This window comes from Chaetodon auriga, chromosome 9 (genome assembly GCF_051107435.1).
Source record: "Chaetodon auriga isolate fChaAug3 chromosome 9, fChaAug3.hap1, whole genome shotgun sequence".
Taxonomy (NCBI): domain Eukaryota; kingdom Metazoa; phylum Chordata; class Actinopteri; order Chaetodontiformes; family Chaetodontidae; genus Chaetodon; species Chaetodon auriga.
The window spans coordinates 26656670-26677855 of record NC_135082.1 but is presented as its reverse complement, the minus strand read 5'-3'; the positions used below and the strand labels follow the sequence as shown (position 1 = coordinate 26677855).

Genomic DNA, 21186 nt, shown 5'->3' with positions numbered 1-21186 from the left:
ATAATGAGTGAGTGTGAAATCTTTCATCATCATCTTTCAGTTTATTCTGATGGCGTGAGTTTGTTCAGTCTTGGTTGGTTCACACAGTTGCTTAATCCTCCCTAATTTAAATGGACAGTGCCTTAAGTAAAGCGATATTTGTCAGAATCAGGCAGTAGTCTGAAAAAGCTTTAAGATGTCTGTGGTTCGCTCCTTTTTGAGTAATCGGAGCGTATCTAACCACACTGCTTTTGTCTTTTTGCTGCTTGCTGTTTACGATTCCGATTGATTGGGCTTCCAGCTGTTTGTCCCAGTAAATTTCTCAGTTGATGTGTTTCAGACCAACCCAAAAAATGATTTTACTGTCTGGGTGACTTGCGTCACCGATGTGCATGGGCAAATTCAAATTACCTGTGATTTCCTCTGATAACACTAATCCTGTCTGGAGAAGGCTTAAAGTTTTTTCCCGTCTTTCCAGACAGTGACGAAACCCACAGATGGGTGTTTTTTAAACCTTGTCTATTCCAACGGATCCTTAGAGCACAAAGCAGCAACAAGTCTGATATCTTCGATCGGTGTTCATAGAAGATAATATCTTTATTCATATTCTCTTTACAATATTGAAAAACAAAACAGAAAGACGGCATCTTAATAAAATCTCTCACAGAGAAACAACAGAGCAAAACATGGGGAGGCCCACATTGATACAAAAATAAACTTTATGAATGAAATAAAGGAAAACAAGTGTAACTTACATTCAAGTGAAGTCATATTCTGCACAAACAACAACCTACAACAGCAACACACAGACACACACTGTATGTACAACACAACACGTGTAGATTCTAAAGTCTCTAGAAACGACTGAAAACATGTTGTTTCCACAGCAGTCACAATGAAACCATCTGTGATGGACGGGCGTTGAACGTTAACCCACAGCATACAACAACAATGGCAGTTAAACAGTTTAGTTACACATTCTCTGATTTCATAAAATACTTTCAAAACCTGAAGTGGACATGACACTGACCTACCAAAAAAGACTGATTGAGAACAGCAGGAGTTACTCAAGTGAAAACGTTTGGCGGGTATGTGTAGGCAATTAAAACTGTCTGCTTTTGGTTGTGACACAACTCACTTTCCATGATCCTCAAAACAAAACTGCCTTCCAATTCTTTGACGGGAACAACAAAGGCAGCAGAAATGCACTAAATTAAATTTATGATGGAACTGCACAGAAGTTTGATTCGGCTTTCATTAAGGCCGCTATTGTTCATCTGGGAAAGGCAATTTTTTCCTATTAGTATTTGTTGACAGTAATTTGCCATCTGTGTGTCGTGAGCTTAACACTGTGAGAGTGATTGAGAGTTTCTGAAGTTTGTTGATTTGGGCTTTTTTCCCCATTATTCAGGTTTGGGGCAGCGTGGTGGCTCAGTGGAGCTCTGTGTGGAGTTTGTATGTTCACCTCATGCTTGCATTGGTTTCCCTCAGGGGCTGTGGGGCTGCAGACAACAAATAAAGGAATCTTCATCTTCTTCTTCAAGGTTGTCTCTGGCTAAGTAAGATGAGACTCATGGAACCCTTTAATAGCAAGAAAACATTCCTCATACTTTTTTTATTTGCATTGACATTTAAGAGGTGGTTATTTAAAGGAATGCTCGTGACATTTTTGGGGAATTTGCTTATTTGCACTGAGCAAGAGATGGATGAGAAGATCAGGATCGAATTTGTCTCTTCAGGTCAAAACAGAAGTAGCTCTGTCGTCTGATTAACTTAACACAAAGGATGGAAGCATAGTCCATTAGCTCGATGCTAACATAAAGTGAGAACACTCTATGGTAGAATCACAGTACATTTTGATTCACTGTCCAAGTACTGTGGTAATACCCAACTGGGAGGTATCAGCGTATCATCCCAGCACTGCATGTTGCGTGCTGTATGTGTGGAAATAGAAAGTGAGATGTTGTAGTTTAAAAAGTAATTCACTCATGAATTGGAGCTGACCCAGAACAGATGGATCCAGAGGCTGAAGCAGCACATCAAAAGTTCTGTCCTCAGCGAGAGGCTCAACAGATTTGTGAAAAGCTTTCTTGCTCAAACTCAGACCATATAAACATGTTGCTGGAAGGCATTTTCTTTTTATCCTGATGGATACTCGCAATTTAATGAACAGAAAGCTGCAGTTCTTCTTCATTGAGCTTGAAGAGATGAAAATTATATTGATCTTCTCCTCCAACTCCCGGTGCACAATTAGTATTCCTTTGATAACATTTCTGGATTCTCCCGTTGGATGATTGTGCATTCACTGTATGTTGCATGATTCTTTAGTCCTGTTTGTTGTGATTGTAAAATATACTTTATGCTTTGCTACAGGACAGTTTCCCATTTCGGACGAGAAAGATTTGGCCGGCGTGCATTAGATAAACAGCTGAAATCTGTTAAATTTCATGGTACTACACGTGCAGTGGAGGCCATGCACGTCTTTCATAATGCATCTGGAGTTTTGTGTCCAAACACCAATTTCTTTCAGCCTTCGTTTTTTTAGAAATGGTGCCAAAACTGAGCAGCAGCTCAGCAAGATCGCAGTAAAAACACCAGTGACTAATTATTTGTTAGTATTTGCAGTATGTGTGCTTTGATTTAGTCCATTATGGTGCCAGATGGGAGAGATTTGGCACTTAGGACATTACAAATGAACCACAGACTTACACTGAAACCTTTTTTTCCTGCAACAACCTTTCCACCCCCATCTGACACACTGATGTCCATTAACGCATGCGTTACAACAAAATGCCCTTTTCTAGTACAAGCAATGCCCTCATGACTCGTTTATCTCCCCGGCCTCAGGAGCTGTGTAAAACTCAGTTGATGCAAGCTTTGATACCACAAGCATCATCTGCATCCTCGACACGTTTACATGGAGGCAGCAGCAGTAAACACTGTGCACACATTCAGCCTGCACTCCATCGTTTGCCAAAACACAAACTGTCCAAACAGCCGGAAAATCCGATTTGTCTTTTAGATCTGATCTTTGAGGCCGTCTATCTGCCCTGGAATTCACAAACCACCTGATCAAGGCTTTGTGTTGTTTGGACTGTATAATCACATGCTGACATCGGCTGGTATGCTAACGTGCTGTAGCTAAACAAAAGGTGTAGACGCTCATACTGTATGTTTACTCAGTTTATTAAAAGGGACAGTTCACTGCTTCCCTGAGTTTAGCCAATCAGAAAACACTCCCTGAAGGCTTTTACACTTGAAATATTAATAGTTGATCGTAGATTGAATTAACTGTGGATCAACAGTAAAATTGAAAAGTCATGTAACAGTCCAACGTCCAAAATTACCCAACATGCCGATCATGGCTCCTGAAATTTGACCATTTGCTTGTTTTTCTCCATTTAAATCATATATACATTTTAGTCTGACAATAAGGAATTAGGGAGCGCATTGTTGTTGTTACCATTTTTCATCAGTTTTCACTTTTATAGACTGGAATTTATTCAGGGATGGAAGCTGAAATGAATAGTTTAACTTGACAATTATTGTGTAAGATCCCACTTTTGAAGCAAAAATAATTGCTGGTTGCATCTTAATTGGCAGATAATGACAATCATTAGCTGCTGCTCTAAATTCTTTATAAAAGAACTTCTGATGAAATTATATATATTTGAATTTGTCATTATTTAGCTGAATATCGTGGCTCTTCACTGTCGAACAGTTGGTTTTAGAAAATGCTGTTCATTGACTCTACTCAGTATAACACATTCACTTCCTAATATTCTGCATTCTGTACAAGTTCTTGACTAAAACAAGCATTTCTTTTATCTAAGGCTTGCATATTTACACCATTTAAAATGGCTGCATAGACATTTCTTCAGTGCTGCAAAAACTACTCCACATCAAGTGTTCCCTTTATCATCGAGGGCAGCAACACTGCAGAGCTGCACTCGATCACAAACACGAGTGTCTCCTCCAAAGAAAACAGTGAAATCTAGTTCACGCTTACTCTAATCCACGAGGAGAAGCATTCAGATTCAGAATCTACAGAATTTACAGTCGTATTGATACTAACAACACTGAAAGTTAAAATACATTTATGTCAGCAATAACGTCACTTTGCCCTTCTTGTTTATGGATTTCTTTTTTTTCTTTTTTTTTTAATTAACGAGGATCCAGCCTCCTTCTTTGTAACAGACAGCAACCATAAACAACAGAGACAGTAAGGAGATTAAAGAGTTCAATGAAATGTTCATTCTGCGTGAAGTGTGTCATTTTAAATACGTTTCAGATTTGAAATAGTGGGCCAGCGTTGGACACGTTAAACCTGTGTTTTCTGACATTCCTGCAGTTCTTTTACGACAGAATAAATTCCACATGAACACAAACACACAGCAGATTGTGGACATGATAAACCCCGTCTGTGATTTACCTTTCATACAATGCAACAGTCCTCCTCAAAGCTGTTTATCAGGGCTTCATCAGAAAGGCATTTCTGAATGAGCGGTGTTGTCTGAATGTCACACTGTCCACTGTCATGGCAACTGTGCCCTCCTCGTGTCTGCTGTCACGTGTTCAGTCACATCATACGGTGCATAGTAAACATGCCGTTGTGAGGCAGAGCTGAAACTGATGTTTTTAGAGTGTTTGGCTTGTCAGACGAGTGTTTGATCCGTGAGACATTTTGCTTCACAGTTGTCTGGGCATGTTGGGAAGTCAGAAGAGTCAGATTCTCCCACGTTGGAAAGAAAGTCTTGAGTTTTGCCTCATTTTGACTTTGAAGTCGGTAATACTGTTCATGATTCACAACCCTAACAAGCTAACAAACACTCTCTGCAGCGTCTCTTTGACAAAGGGATGAACTTCTGCTGAACTTCTTCCGCAGAGGTAACCAGGGAGTCCTCAGTTACCCCGTCTAGTCTGGCACAGCGAGACTACACCACTTTAAAAAGTCAAACAAATGAAAGACATCTGAACCGTTGTTTCACATGGTGCTTTCATCTCCATCAGAGCGGAAAAAGACTCGTTCTCACAGTGAGACACTGCTGAGCTGCTGTCCATTAGTTTCAAAGAGTCTCCTCTGAGAAGTTACTTATACACAGAGCTGCCTTAGAATGAAGTAGTAGATCATAGTGGACAGTACTCACACTGTTTGGGTTCCATGTGAAACTAGAGGTGAATTATCACTGGAAAGGACGCAAATTACCACAAAAGGATGTAGGCTTCGAACCAGAACTTGGTCTTAAAACATCACCTCCTCGCAGCTCCCGTAATCGCTCTCCACCATGCTCGACCCGTCGTAGCTGCGTGGGTTCTGCCCCGCCGGTCTCGTTTGAGGCTGGGCGGGGTTTGGCGCTGGCGGTGGGCTGGCCTGCTCCGCATATGATGGCATAGCCACGCTCAGACGCATGCTGAGTCTCTTGTAGCCTCCTGAGACGTTGTCGAGGCTGCGGGTGTGCTGGGTTGGGTAGTAGCTGATGGCAGTGTACTCGTTGGGGCACTGGGAGCTGGGAAGAGGAAGCCCGTCGGGACCCAAGAAGTCGTCCAGGTTCTGGTTGCTGTAGCAGGGTGGTAGGGGAGCGCGGCGGTCGCAGCGATCCAGCGGGAACGGAAAGCCACCGAATCGAGAGTTCCGCCGGGAATCCATGGTGGAGGTGGAGTAGGTGTCCTCTACGATATCAAACTGGGGGAACTCTTGGACTGCTGGGCGGCCATAGTAATCAGGGTCTGCCGGATAGACTGAGGAGAGAGGACAGATAAGAAAGAGAGAGATCCGTCATTTAGATCTACTCGTCTGTCTGTTGTCATTAAATGCTGTGAATCTCTGGAGGGCAATCGATGCAACATTAAATTATCTCAAACTAACATCTGTACTGAACTTTTGTCAGTTCCGATATCTGCAAAAAACTAACATCTGCTGTCTGTGTGCAGGGTCCAGAATTTTGTGCTGCGCCCCTTCCCATCTGAGTTAGAAGCCCAACAACTCCAACACTTACTGTCACTGATAGATTAATACTAATAAACACTGGGACAGTTGTCGCAGTGCAGGATGGATTTGAGCAGGTCGGGGGGTTTAACAAAGATTTGACTATTAGCATATTAAATCCTTTACTGTGGATTTGAAGTGGTGTGGGTGTGATTACTGGAACAGGAGGAGGGGAGATGTCTAAAGAAAACTCAAAGTCCTAAAGTCACCACATTTACTTTAATGTGTCAGACAAATGACTGATCCAGACTTCTGTTGACTGCAAAGGCAGAATAATCTCTTCTTGGATCAACAGAATTACAATCAGCTAACAGTGAAGATTCAAGGACAGCGTAACGATAAGCTCCTCTAGCTTTTTGTATGTCCCTGTGTGTGCTCTTAACACTTATCACTAATCACTTATATATTTTCCCCAACCATGAAACACTTATGTCATGATAAATGTGCTAACCCTGAATAAGAAGATACACTCAATCGGCCTTTTCAATCACCTCGCAGTGACTGTTGTTCATTCGTACATAATAACAACATCAATACGTTCAATACACAGTGAGGAAGCAGTGAACACTTGAACTTGTTGAACCACACCGACAGACAGAAACCTCATTTGAAGCTTTTTTAATAATTGATTAATAGTAAGAGTGGCCAATGTTCAAGCAAAAATGCCAGAAGCTCGATGATTGCAGCTTCTCCAGTGTGAGGATTCATTTCATATCATTGTAAATGAAATTTGTTTGAGGTTTGAGCTTTTGTTCGAACAAAACAAACAACATGAAGACACTGACTTGAGAAATTGTTATTTTTTTTAATCATTATTCACTGTTGTCCCCATTTCACACTGCTTTCTTAAGCTTTTTTTTGTTGTTGTTTTTTTTGCATCTTTTGTTGTTATTATTAGAGTGCAGCCGAAGAAGGACAGGAGGGGGTGGAGGACGACATGCATCGAATCCGGGCCACTGTTCAGGACGGGGCCTGATGTTTTACCAGGTGAGCTACGAACTGATGATTTTAAAAGGTACAATGTGGAAGAATTGGCCACCTGCTGAAGGTTGCTCCAAACATTCAGGGGCATTGAATCACCAGAGTAACTGCCGCTCACTGTACTCTTGGCTATAGCTATTAGCTGCCATTAGCTAATTAGCTTAGTTAGCCGTGCAGCTAGCGGCCCTGTTAGCTGATTTGAGTCTGATGCAGCGCTCAGAGCACTCAGGGATTGTTTGTGTTTGCACTGCGGGCAACAGAACTGGGCTCAGCAGCCTCCCTGTGAACACAACCAGATCAGGACAGAACACAAGCCTCCGAGGCTGAAGGAGGCCAGTTTGACGACAGGGAAAACAGTGTCGAGGTGATTTATAGCAGCTCTAACCACAACTTTGACTCCAGGGACGACAAAGACACAGCAGGACAGGACAGGAGAGGCCTGAAGCGGAGGAGCAGCGACAGGAAGGTCGATCATCAGCAGCAGCATCAAGAGCTAAAATATCTTCATGTCTGACTCCACAACCAAAGCAGTTGGTGATTGTTGTGGAAAACGGTGGAAAAACGAGACAGCTTTGGTGAGTCTGAATGAAGTTTGAGTTAACTTGGCAGTTCAGTAAGAGAGAAACTTTTTTTTTTCAGTGCAATAAGGAAAATAGTAAGAATATTTCCTTTCTTGACATTTTGTGAATCTATTTATTTATTAAACTAAAAAAAGTTAAACATGAAACGTAGCAAACTCGGCACTTGCATACATCTTCCAGCTGAAACTACTGGCGCCTATGCTATTGGACTCGCTAGCTGGTTAGCATTTGCAACACTATACATAATGTCAGAACTGTTAGTTCTTCACATTCTGTTGATAAAGTTCATTAACTGCACCTTTAAGGTTTTGGACTGTCAGTCGTCAAAATGACCAATCTGATGATGCAACCTTTGGCAGTGGAAAAATTATACTTTTCACCATTTCGCAAACCAAACAATGAACTGATTACTCAGTAGTTCCAGTGGCATCAAAAATCATAATTGGCAGTGAGCTTATGTGTAATCACGCCTAATGTCTCAGCTGGAAGGAGTCCCTGCTCTGAAGACGCTTGAGAACATCAGTCCCAGGACGCACACAGTTTACACAAAAGACATTTAGTCAAATCTGCATAAATGAACTATTTTGACCCACTTGCACAGTGGAAGTGAATAAATGCCACAGATTTACAGATCCGTGTCATGACTACATTTAAGCTATCCGTATAAAAAACACTTGTTTTTTCTGTTTTTATGATGAACAATTATTGTAAATATTGTAGCTGAATTGTGGTTGATACTGTTATTTCTACAACAGTGACTAATTTTAGAGTTTATATCTTAAACCTCAGTGTTTAACACTGAGTGGAGTCTTGAGAAATAATCCACATTTATCAATAAATGAACTGATGTGATTCAGTGTATTTCAGCCATGACGAGTGTTAAACCCATTTTGGTGTGTGCCCATAGCATCTCTTTACTTCACTATTTACTGACTTAAACCACATTTTTGCCCGTTTTAAACTCATTTTAATCAGCTAAAGTTCTTGTATTAAATAAAGTATCCTTTAGTGTCTCGACAGAAACTCATTTACTGATGGAAACATGAATGAGTAACAAATCAATAATTCTCAACGACAAAAATCCAAAGGAGGCTCAGACTGTTTGACTGACAGGGAGCCCCCCCACAGCGCTGAGCGCTGAGCAGAAAAGACGGGAGGCAAAATCTGAAAACAAATTGAGGATTCTTGAGGATTACCTCTTCAAATTCCTGCCCTTTATCCCCCAAATCTGAAACCAACAAGGCAGACACATTATACAGTTTGTTCAAACAAAACGACATTAAAACAGTCTCCTGCTGTCACTCGAGTGACTGAGAATACTAAACAGACTCCCAGCTGCTTGTGTGGTGAGAGAGAGAGAAGACGAGACCGAGTGGCAGAGCTACGAGAGCGAGTGAGAGGGAGGCCAAGCTAAAAGATGGATGGAGGAAAAGAGAGAGAGGGGTCAGAGGGAGACACAGGTGGAGAACAGGAGGGACAAAGAGATGAAACAGACAGAGACTGAGTGAAAGTATTGGCATGGTGATGAAGATGTTTCCAGGCTGAAGAGATGAAAAACTGACAGCATCTTTAAATCTCCCTCTGTGTCTTCACAGACATCAGTTAGTGTCGCTCAGTGACATAATTCAGAATTTGTTAACTTTTCCATATTTCAGCATAAAAAAAGACAGAAATCTTTGCCTAACCCTTAAATCTCCGGTGTTAGAGTCCTACCTGACCACCTCCCTGCAACTGCTGTGCACTAAACAACCTCAGACTTCCTGGACTGGAAAAACCAGCATGACATCAATGTAATTATGGGACAGGGTTTGACACTGGTGTCCCTTCCTTGAACGGCCCCACTGTAAAAGACGAGGGACAAAACCTGCCGCCCTCTCTCAGCCTGAGTAAGACTCTTAGTCTTTGTAGTGTGAAAGTCTGTCTCTGTGTTTTATATATTTAATGGTAGATATTAGCTTTGTCCTGCATCACATGCTCCGGAGCCTCATTGGACAGCATCGTGTCAGGGCCAGCGTGGACAGAAGGAATCATTACAGTGACCGGTCTCGTACTAAAATCCAGACCTAGCCTTCAGAAATCTACATCCCACTGTAGACTTAACAGTAGACATCAAAGGGGGCGTTCAGCTCAGCCTTTTTTCCACACTTCAGTAAATAGTTAAGAAGAGCTGCTCTTTTTCTGAAGCTGCACAGAACACAGGACTAAGTCTTGGATCAGTGCCGCAGGCTGCAGGACTGATAATAAATGGCAGAATTACTTTGTTCACTTGAAGACTTTTTACACCAAACTCAGCTTTACCTAGAGCTAACTTTTTCCTGAAGCTCCTTTTTTCCAGGTGGGAATATAAAGCCCTGAAAAGGAATCCAAGGCCTCAGAAATGTGACTAAAACAGTCAACTATGCAAATGCATTATTTGTATTTGTTAAGGTCTTTGCATTGCACCTGTGCAGTGATTAATGTTTGCACTCTCTGGGCCTCTCCCTTCAATTAATCAGTGAAACGGTGCGTAAAAAGGAAAATCAAAATCATAATTAGTGTCAAACTTCACCACAGTAGGTATTTATGCCGGCAGCAGGGGGTTCACTTCAGTTTTGATGCCTGCAGAGCTTTAAAGATTTGAGAACTGGGACATGCGATTTAGCTAATGTGCATTTAAATTCACCCAGAACGTACACCTGTAGTCCTTTTCAAACATCTGGTCTTTAAACAGCCGTGAAAAGGACGTTAAGTCAGGATTTCTTGATGAAACTTCCTTTTTCATGAAGCATGAAGGCTTGCTGCTGGGCTGTGCAAAAGCTGAAAAGTTCAAGAGGCTTACAAAGGGCAGAAATCTGATTTGAGAGCAGGGAAGAAGATGCATTTGACGCTGAGGCTGCTGTAATTTTCTGTATTAACTACAGATCAGTGCGGCTTTTAGTCTGTATCAAAAATGAATTTAGGACATATCTGGGGTCTTGGACAGGTCACAAGCCAGGTCCACCGTCCCTAATCCACAATGCTGAAAGTGAGGAACAGGTATTGTTTGCATATCAAATTAGGACATTTTGAGTATTTAAAAACAGGAAGCTATGTTCATGATGTGTTTTTGACAGATTACAGATGAATAAAAACACACAAACACCAGCCTTATTCCTCTGTCACATTTATCGTCAGTACTTTCTAAATGCAGCAGTGTCAGAATAACATGGTAACGCTTCGGTTTTGAACAAAGCACAGAGCCAACATTTAGCATTGCTGCACGCAGTGACAACAAAACGGTTCCTATTTTATTTTTGACAGTCTTGATATAAAAAGTAATACTTTCTATAAATATATTCTTCTGTGGAACAAAAGCGAATCTTAGTTTGCGCTCGTATGTTCTGTTTTTGCTTTTCTCTTTCTCTGTGCGACACCATATAATTTTACCTTCTTGGCATTTGGTCGCCATAAATCATTTCGTGATGGCAGACAGTTTGATGGGGCTTTGTGCTTGAACACCAATCCAATAATAGTGATGGTGATAGAAGACGAAGGTCCAATTTATGTTTTTCAGCCTGCAACTCTTTAATAGACAAATTTTTTTTACCCGTTTTGTGCGTCCGAGGGGAATCACATGATCTGCTGTCAAGAGCCATAAAATATTTTGATCTAGCACCAGGGTCACAGCGCAAACCAGAAGCAAAGTGGAGAGGATTCAGCCGCTGTCCCCACGAAACAACGAGCCCAGATAACAAGTGAAGAACGACGGGAACGCGTCCTTTATTCTCTGTGATAAGGTCAAGCAGATGAATGACCTGCCAGGCGGGCGTTGCCTGGGGAGCGATGGCATGACGAACGCCTGATCTGCCTCTCTTCATCTGTCTCCACAACATAGCAGTGGATGCACGAGTCCCGGCTCGGCTCTATTGATTTCTTACATGAGAAAAAAAAAGCACACAAAAGGAGGGAGGAGGAATGTGAGAAGGCAAGGAGGACGGACAAGAGCATGACGGAGGGACAAAAGAGGAGACAGACATGGAGTGAGTGTGTCAGAAGGAAGGAGAAGGAGACAAATAGACCAGAGGGAGATGGAGGGAGGACTGAATGAGGAGAGAAAGGTGGAGAAGAAGGGACAGAGGGTGCAACAGAGCATGATAGCAGATCTGAGATCTGTAGGAATGAGACGGGGTGGGAGGACAACTGGACGTCTTCTCCCTTTGAGGTTTGCTCATACAAGTGATCCACAGCAGATTCAGCAAAGCCTCCTAATTAAACGTGATGAGCAAAGCGTGATGAATGCCACCTTTTCACAGGTGTACGTTCAAGAGATTGGGTCATTAGCAAAACTGGTGCCTACAAATTAATATTCAAAGCTCTCTGTGTTGCTCTGTGGTGAAAAAGATGGGGTTTCTTTTATTAATACACTGGTGTTTATGAACAGGTGCGCCCCAAACAAACATGGTGGAGATCAAATTATGATGAAACACTGAAGGTCTGACGAAATCAAAACATTATTGTTTTGAAGTGATTTAGAAAATGTCAGTTAAAGGCAAGTTAAGAAACATTTGATGGATTACTTTTGTACTGGATGCATAAATTTCAATTCCAGCAGATCTCACTTAAAACATTTCTTCGTACGAGACTTAAGGCCCATTGAGAGAGATTTAGAAAAGGGGTGAGAGGAAGGACTGCAAAAGAAAAGATGGACTGAGAGCAAGAAATACAAAAGAGAAAGTAGAAACAGAGGAGGGAGATAACGGAGGAGAGAGCAAAGAGTGACAGCAGATGAGGGAGGGAATTAGAGAAGGCAGGATGAGAGAAGTCAGGAACATGGACGACGTCACAGAGGAAAGAAGAGAGATGGAGGGAAAGAATCAATTGCAGAAAGACAAAGTGGAAAATAAAGAGATGCTGAGAGGTGAAACAGAAATCACTTTGTTATTTCCTGATGTTATCGCGTCCAATCGGCCTCGTCTGCGAATGTTTCATCTTCCAGAGTTTAATCAGCATCGCGTGTTGACAGACTCCTCTGCGGGCGGTCCGATGTTTGTCGTGGTGCGCCGCTCCGCATGAAAATGAAATGCTCGTTCACGATGACCTTGAATGACTGAGCAATTCAGCGTGTGGTGACCTTTGTGTTGCCGTGTGGCACAATGTCGGGGAGTCAGTTTGAAGGTCGTGAACAGTTTTTCTTCTTCAGTGCAGTTGACGTTTCCTCCAGTGATTTTGTAAAGTGTGTGGCATTACATTAATTTTACCATTAACTTGACATTAACACATTAACTGCTGACAAAGATGCCCTGGATGAAGCCATGCTCGTGTCATGTGACAGCACAGTCGTCTGTGAAAGGAGAGTCTGTGTTTTCAGCACATCCTATGTCCACACTCCAGACTCCAAACGTAAGACAATAATTTACTACATTTTCTAACATTTTTCCAAATCTGACACCAGCGTCTCCGTTTGATCGCTGTCGTAATGATCAGTTAAATCAAGTGTTTTCCTGTTTGTATTTGAATAACAGTGAAATATCAACTGTGACCTGACTCGTGCTGAAATGTTGTGGCAGATTTTTACAACCCTGATTCAGAAACAGTTGTGACACTGTTTAAAACATGAATAAAAACAGAATCAGCTGTTTACAACAAACTGTGTTTACTGACAGCAGTTTTCTGAACTGTTCCTGAGTCCATGTGTTCATCTCCTTCATCCGATCATGTGTTCACAAAGTGGGTGAACCTCGCTCCATCCTCACTTGTGAACGACTGATCCTTTCCAGGATGAACCTTTCAGACCCAATCATGATATTATCACCTGTCACCAATGAGCCTGTTTACCTGTGGAATGTTCCAAACAGGTGTTTTTGGACATATATTGGTCTTTGCGCTGTTTTCAGGTGAGTAGAAAAGGACTGGCAAGTTCTCACATTCTGTTTTATTCATGTATCGCATGGTGTCCCAGCTGTTCTGGAATCAGGGTTATATTTATGGAAAAAGTAAATAAAGAAACCAGATGTTAATGTAATGTGCTCACGCTCATCATCATCTTAAAACAATACAAACGCACACAGACTCACCTTCGTAGTCCATGTCCCAGTGGTTCTTCCTGATGGAGTCGTTGTCGGAGCTGGACGGAGGCCTGGCAGGGAGGTTGGGGGCCACGCTGCAAACAACCGGCCCCTGTGTCTTCTGTGAGGAAACCCCGCCTCCTGACGAAATGATCTGGCTTCGTGGGCGAAGCGACCTGAACGGTGTGTTGTCGAGGTCGTTGATGGGACTGACCAATGAGCTCATCTCGATGGGGTTGACTTCCTGGTTGTCGGCTTTGAGGCTCTTGGCCAGACTGGGCTGGAAGTAGCTGTGGGTGTGAAAGAACATGAAAGCTGAGTGTTTGATTCAGTTAAATCTGAATCTCTGTGGACTAATTACAGATGCCCACATTCCTGCCGCCTTCGTAGGCGCTGGACAGAAAGACGAGTCCAAATGAAGGATCACGCTGCTCAGTGACTGTCGGATGACAGTTGTTTGTTAACACTAATCCGGTTTGTCAGCATGTGCTTGCCTGCCAGGTTTGTACATCCTTTGCCCTCTGGTCATTAACAGTTGATTAGCCCTGCTCTCGGTGTTTGGGATGTTGGAGGAGAAAGGAGAAATACTGTTTTAAACATTGGGGAGCAGATCAATTCTTCGCCTGCTGTGTTGCAAGTAAAACATGTTTCCGAGAGAGTTTCCTCTGATGTCCCTGCACAGCTTCACGGTTGTTAACTGAAGAAATTCTGCTCAAGTTTCTTCCTCTTCTGAGTCAAACACCTCCCCCTCGGATGTCCACTGAATACACAAAGACTTATAACAATACACAGAGCAGAAAGTCAAGAGGGCTGCAAGTTCTGCTATTTGTGCTGTTGGATAAGAGTTGTAGTTCAGAATCTCCTGATAAGTTTTAAAACTGAAAACTTTAACTATGAAACAGAATGTGAGCACTGAGGTGTTTAGCTTTTTCTCCTCAAACACGCAAACTGGTAGTAGTCGGGGAGATGTGAACTTCATTTAAGATTAAAAAAAAAAAGAGCTGTTACCCATTGGAGTCCTGGACACAGACGGGCTTTTTCTTCTTCTGCTGAACATAACGTTTCCTGACGCAAACAAAGATGCCAACCAGGAAGAGTAATCCCAGCACACTGGCACTGATCTCCATGATTTCCATGTAACCAATCAGCGGAGATACCTGATGGACAGAGAAGACAAATAACCACCTGTAGATTTTAAACATCATTCCGCTCAAACTTAAATGTTTGTGATACTGTCAGATCAGCATGAATTCATTTGCTGCTGCTTTTCAGTATTCTTGACTCACCTGAGGCAGCGGGTCGCAGTGGATGGAGCCGTCAGTCACTTTACAATCAAAGCCTCCCGGACACGGATTGGGCGAACAGACTTCTACCTGATTGTGGCACCTGGAAGAGCAAAGGATTCAGGACATTTAGTGATGACAGGATTAATTTTCGCATGTTTGTACAGTTATTTGTTGGATGACCTGGCAGTGTTGGCGCTCTGCTCTAAATGTTCAGAGACTAAAAGTCTGTAGCCAGCAGTTAAGGAGAACATCCAACCCGAGTGTGGCATCAAAGGAAATGTTATCATCTCAGACAAAAGGGTTCATCCTCTGTGCTGCGATCGTTTCAGGGATGAGGCATTTCACACTCAGCTTGTCAGGCTCAGCTCTAAATCGTCAGATTTGGCTTTGAGATGAAGGATAATGTTAGTATGCTAATGCGCTAGTGCTAATATGCTCATCCCTACACTTGTTAATGTGCATGTTATGTACCTTAAAATGCTCACATTTAGAAAGCAACACGTGTCATGTTGGCATGAAAGCTTTAGCATTTTAACATACTAACAGTCAACATGTTAGCCTGTTAGCATGGTAACCTGTGTACAGATTGCATAATGACATTTAGGGTTAAAATACAGTTAGCATGTAAAACTTGTTATCCGCGCTAACTTTCAAACTTTTTCCGTGACAGAGGCAACGTGCATGTGAGTTTTTCCATCTCTTGGACTTTGCAGCTTGTGGAATTGCAGCCAGAAATCTGTCCAAACAGTTAGCGTTCATGACCAAACTGCTGTGGACTGTGAATATGGAGTGTGAACAAGAGTGCTACAGTGAAGAGCACAAAGGCTGCCACCTTGGCGCCGGAGTGAAGGTTAAATTTGGCTGATGATACTAAGGGCTCGCTGTGGCCCTCCATCTTCCAGGCCCAGGCACAAAACACGACCCTGAGGACCTGCTGGCAGAGCTCTGATTGCTGAGTGCTGCCGCTGCCACACTGACAAAACCTATCATTTTGTTTTACATAAAACTGCCTGTTGTTCAGCTTTAGCCGCTCACTCTCCCTGGTGTTGAATCCCCGTACTGTACAGCACTGAAAGTGAACTCCAGCAGTTACAGAATAAAGTATTTTTCCTTGGACGGAAAGAGAGAAAAGTTTTTTGATGAACTGACTCGTCGAGCATTGGACACTTTAAATGGATGATGTGTTCACTGCGCAGACTGAACACCAAGTGATGCACAAGGTGGATAATTATCAGACCGCATCAGTAAACCTCACAGCATGATAAAACACACATCTGCGTTTTACATGTCAATCTCCCACTTCCTGCAATTGCGATCCAGCCGTGGTCATTTTTCATTCACTGAGTTAATCAAAACCCTACCTGGACCACGGGCTGCTGTTAATACCCGCAAGGAGAGATGCGATTCCACTGGCAGCATTAATGAAAGGAGGAATATGCAAATACTGCAGTAATTTCATTTGAACGTGACTGTTTGTGAGCCGCTGGTGGTCTGAGCAGGATGCAGCTAGCTGCTGGCTGGATGAACAGTGTGTGATGACCTGACAGTGTGCTCGAGTGCGTGTGTTGCAGTTAAGAGTACGTGTCCAATCACATACACATGCAAATTCGAGGCCGTGCACAGATTCTGAAATGCAAACATGTACTGCATATTAAAAATGATGTTTGAAATTAACGAGGGCTGGGCTGGTTGGCCTTGCAGGAATCATGATTACACCTCTGTGCATCTGATTCTGAGTTGCAGCTGCAAGTAATTTATCTCCCTCACTTGATAATCTTTTGTTTTGGATTATTTAATAAATCATTTAGTGTTGAAATATTAAAGGAGAATCCAGTTAATTACAACCTGAATTTCACTGAGTCCTCTGGAGGCACACAGGCGTGGAGTTAAGTCATTTTTAGACAAGACCACTTTGGCCTTTGATAAATACAAATTTATTGGAACATGCAGCCAAAACCAGCAATTACCCATTATGAGGACAGTCTATAAATGGGCTAATGGTGATCGAGATTAACCTGAACAAGTTTCAACATCCATGCAACCATAGCACGAGTGTGACGAGATGGTTTTAATGAGTTTTATTTTGTACCTGTCGAGTTAGAATAAAGTCTGTTTCACAACGATTAAGCTGGTCTTAGTTCAGTCAAAGAGAGAAACATGAATTCACAAAGGATCAGAGACAGGATGGGCTGTAGCTAGCTGGTTAGCGTGCCACCTTCAGTAGATATCTCTGCAACGCAGTACACAAAAACATTTGTTGATGATGTTTATTTATTTTTTCCAACATTTGAAACTAAACATCTGCCCACATCTTACACATCGTACCTTAATAAATAACGAAGTGATTTTAAGAAATAAAGCGTGTGTGTGTGTTTACCGTGCTTCGGCGTCGTCCAGCGAGCAGTTGCACATGTAGCCTTGAGCCTTGGGTATACACACCCTGCCGTGGGCACATGGCTGGGAGGCGCACGGGTTGTCAGGCCGCTCGCAGCGGGCGCCGTGGAAGAGTCCTGCACACCTGCAGCGCGGCTCTGCAGAGTAAATAAAACACACCGACGTCTGAGACAAGAGCTGCTGATCAAAGCCGCGGCCAGTTTCCCCCACAGGCAGCAAATAATCAAAGCAAAGGTCAACATGGTCGAGCCAGAGAGCACGTGTGTGTTTGACATTTAAAAGGAAAAAAAAAAAAAAAATCAGCCAAAAAACTTTAGTACTGTTGTTGCTGTTTTTGTTCTTGCTGTGGATAACTGGTCAAAAACAGACAACGTGACTTCACGTCCAGCAGCGGCACAGAAACTCTCACTGGTCTGAACATCAACGGTAAACGTCTGAAAGAGTCAGAGCTTCTGGACAATCAGACGAGGAGAAAACTTTAAAAACTCACAGCTTGTCGAGTGACGGAGCTGCAATTTTTATTCAAAGTTTAAAAGATCAAGTGAAGCACAGAGAGTTTTTGAAATGACACGTCCTCCAGCTGACAGCACCTGTCAAATTAAGAAGAACACCATCGTTTTATTGCAGGTTTGAGGCGCTTTTACAGAGACACTCTTTAGTTTCGGTTCTGCCTGTAAAATAATTGTCCATGTAGGTAAACGCAGCAGAAACGTCCCCAAAAGGAGACATTTTGGATGAGCTTCGGAAAGAAACCAGTTATTAACAGTTCCATCACTGGTGTTGCGCCTGCCTGTGGGATCCTTTGCTTCCTTTGTCATTTGCATACGCTTTTGGCAAATGGATCGGCTCGATTGTGATCATGTGACCCCAAATAAGCTCTGGTGTTGGGATGAGGATGTCCCGCTTGATCTTTTCTCCTCTCTGCTGACCTTTGACCTCCTCGAGGTCGATGCTGTGACCAGGTTTGGTTTAATCTGGTTTAAGAAGGACGTGTTTCTTTTGTTTCTTTCTTTCTGCCCTGTTTTTTACGTCGTGACCGTTTGTGAGGCAGGACGTAAACCAAAGCGAAGCCTCGGTTGAACCGCAGGGGAACGACTTCACGTTCTGAGGAAAAACAAACAAACATCCACAGCCTTCTTTGTTTTTCCTGCCTGTCTCATTACGTTTTCCTGACCTGGAAGGTTCTTTTGGGAAATAATATTTAGTACTCCAGCATCGCACTCCAGACCTTTAGCCCGAAGCGTAACTGAAATGTGATTTGACACGATGATGAATAACGTCCTGAGAAAAGTAATACCTGGCTGTAACCTGCTGTCCGGTGTCCACAGGGTCCACAGTGGACATTTTATCATAGCACAAAATTCTGCAGCTGGGTGACCGAACAGGTAAAGAAAAACCAGCAGGTGGCAGGTTTTTGATAACAGCTTAAGGGTTTATTTGTTTACAGCCAAGGCACACAGATCTGTATCGTCCTCACAGCTTTACGTTGGTTTCACATCCATCCTCCTGGAAAAAGAACATGCCGCCTGAACCCTGAGCCGCGGACTCACCAGAGGAATATTACTTTAAAGCTCCTGGCTTTTATCTGTAATATCGCAGGGTTTTTTTCAGCTGCTATTGTCAGTAAAGAATAAGGAAAGCAGCCACATGTCCTCTTTTGTGATACATAATGCAAGGCTGGCTGTGCTGTAATTAAAATCCATCGATTTTCAGTCTGTTTTCTTGGTTTTTGTCTCTGGTGTGCAGCGGATGTTTTTTTTAAAACTACAGTAAATGATTGCAACCGAATGTGTTTTCAAGTCTGAGTTACCATCCTTCTTCATTTCTGCAGGTTTATTTATGCTGTTTTCTGGTAGGTTCACACCTCAATGGAACCTTTCACCAACAGACAAACTGCATTTGTTTTCACATTTCCAAAAAGCAACCAGAGAAGAAGGAAGCACGGTCACTGAAGAGGTAAAGTGAAAGTGTCGTGATTCTATTTGGAGTGATAACAGTTTGCCTACAGCAGGGCTGGTGGAGGAGGAGCAGAAGTCGTTAATGGAGGTGTGAAAGCAGAGTAATTCTTCTGTATGTGCTGAGAAAAGCAAACTGGCTCGGTATCATGTTATTTTATGTTTCTACAAAACGACAGAAACGGCACAACAGAGACGGTGAAAACACATTTTCTGTCCGTTGATTTTCGTGTGAACAAGTGGGTCCAGTCAAGCCCGGCTGTGTGCCGTAAATCAAACCTTCATTCTCCTGAGAGATCGTAGCCATTAGCAGAACTGCAGAGTGAGAGTGAAGCTTATAGGAACCATCTAAACGCTGATGGTGTCATTATTCTATGGCCATTGCACTGTGCAATAAACACTTACTTCATAACGATAAGAACTTGTTCACTTCCAGTTTAACGGCACCATCAGCTTCTTTCTATGATCAGTGAGCTCCCACATGAGCAAAGTTTTCAGGCTTTAAACTTGAGTCAGGTGACCTCCTCAGTGCACTCACCTCCGCCGGCGTCCTCCTCGCAGACCCCTCCGTTCTGACAGGGGTTACTGTCGCAGGCTCCTGCCCTGCTGCAGCACTGGTACACCCCAAACACCCTCCTGCTCCCGGGCCCGGCCCACTCCGCCGTGTCACCCGCTCTGATTGGCTCCCCGTCGAGCTCCAGGCCCTCCAGGCAGCCGATGAAATGGTGAGGACGCGGGTGAACCTCGGGAGCAGCGCCCTGAGCAAAAGAAGCGAAGAGCAAAGCACCATGGGAGCGCATCATCCGGCACGGCTCGGTCAGGGTGGCGAAGGCTGGATGCTGCTGGTCCAGGGTCAGTCTCAGGGCGGTGGAGTTGACCTCCAGCAGGACGCTGTGCCACTGGCCGTCTGACACCCGATCAGATGTGATCAGTAAGGAGCCGGGGGAGGTGTTTCCACAGCTGTAGCTGAACCGCAGCTCGCCATCCGTCAGCTGAGGAACGAAAAAACAAGAAACAAGATGAAACCAAAGCCCTTAATTTACTCTGAGAAACCAACACTCATCCAAGGTAGGACTTAATCTAAATCTAGATAAAACACAGATTATGTAACAGCTTCGTCTCATCTTCGTCTGCAGATTAGAGGATGGGAGGAGGAGGAGGAGGAGGAGGAGGAGGGCGGTCGGGGGGAAGATAAGGACAAAGAACTGTTGAGTTTGAATTTTAGGTTATTTGTCTTATTAGAAAACCAAAATGTTGCTTTATTACACTTTATATTCAGCGTTAATACACTCAGAGGAATTCTGTCTTATCTAACCTGTGTTCTACCTTCAGGTAGTTCTAAGACACTAATGAACTTTTCTCCACAATTCATTGAGTTAAACGGAGGCGACGCCTTTGAGTGGAAAACCGTACAAATGTTAACACCAACGTACACCTGGGTGTGTTGAACATACTCTCACCTGTCATCATATATTTATATTCAGTTGGCATTTAACGTGCATTTTAGACTTCGTTGTTTTATGGTTACATTGATTTCTTTGTTCAATTATAACAGTTTCTGCTGGTGTTATTAGTCCCCCGGAAACATCGATTTGGTGCTTTGAAGGTCAGAAGATGTCTAGGCGTCTTGGTAAAAACTGGACTGACAGTGGAAGACACTCAGATGTTTAGGTTCCATATAATCACTGTTTGAATGGCTGAATTCCAGCGTTTAGTCAGGACCTTCTTTCTGTTGAAATCTTTAAATGCTGCCAACGTTTAGATGTAGCCATGTTTTAAAGCCGTAAACTGTCGATTCCGTGCTTCTGGCTTTGTGTTTGGACTGGTGCAGACGTTAACAATCACTTATTGACAGTGATTAATTAGACAGAAGAGACAACAAAATCTTGTGTGTACTGTAAATACGACTCAAGTTTTAGACCAGAGTAGACATTTTCTTGGGCTTTCCTGAGACACAGTTGACGTAGCATCACACATGTACACTCAAACTACACATCTATA

General features: G+C 43.0%; 1 protein-coding gene across 1 annotated transcript in view; it reads right to left on the bottom strand.

The window, feature by feature from the left end:
• Positions 1-542: 542 nt before the first annotated feature.
• Positions 543-21186, bottom strand: part of fat2 (FAT atypical cadherin 2) — a 97119-nt gene continuing 76475 nt past the window's right edge. The window contains exons 24-29 of the mRNA XM_076739506.1: positions 19724-20177; positions 17214-17367; positions 14837-14936; positions 14559-14707; positions 13560-13840; positions 543-5718 (exon numbers count right to left, since the gene is read on the bottom strand). Coding sequence (XP_076595621.1) covers positions 5222-5718; positions 13560-13840; positions 14559-14707; positions 14837-14936; positions 17214-17367; positions 19724-20177 — 1635 coding nt within the window. The 3' untranslated portion in view covers positions 543-5221. The remainder of the gene's footprint in view (positions 5719-13559; positions 13841-14558; positions 14708-14836; positions 14937-17213; positions 17368-19723; positions 20178-21186) is intronic.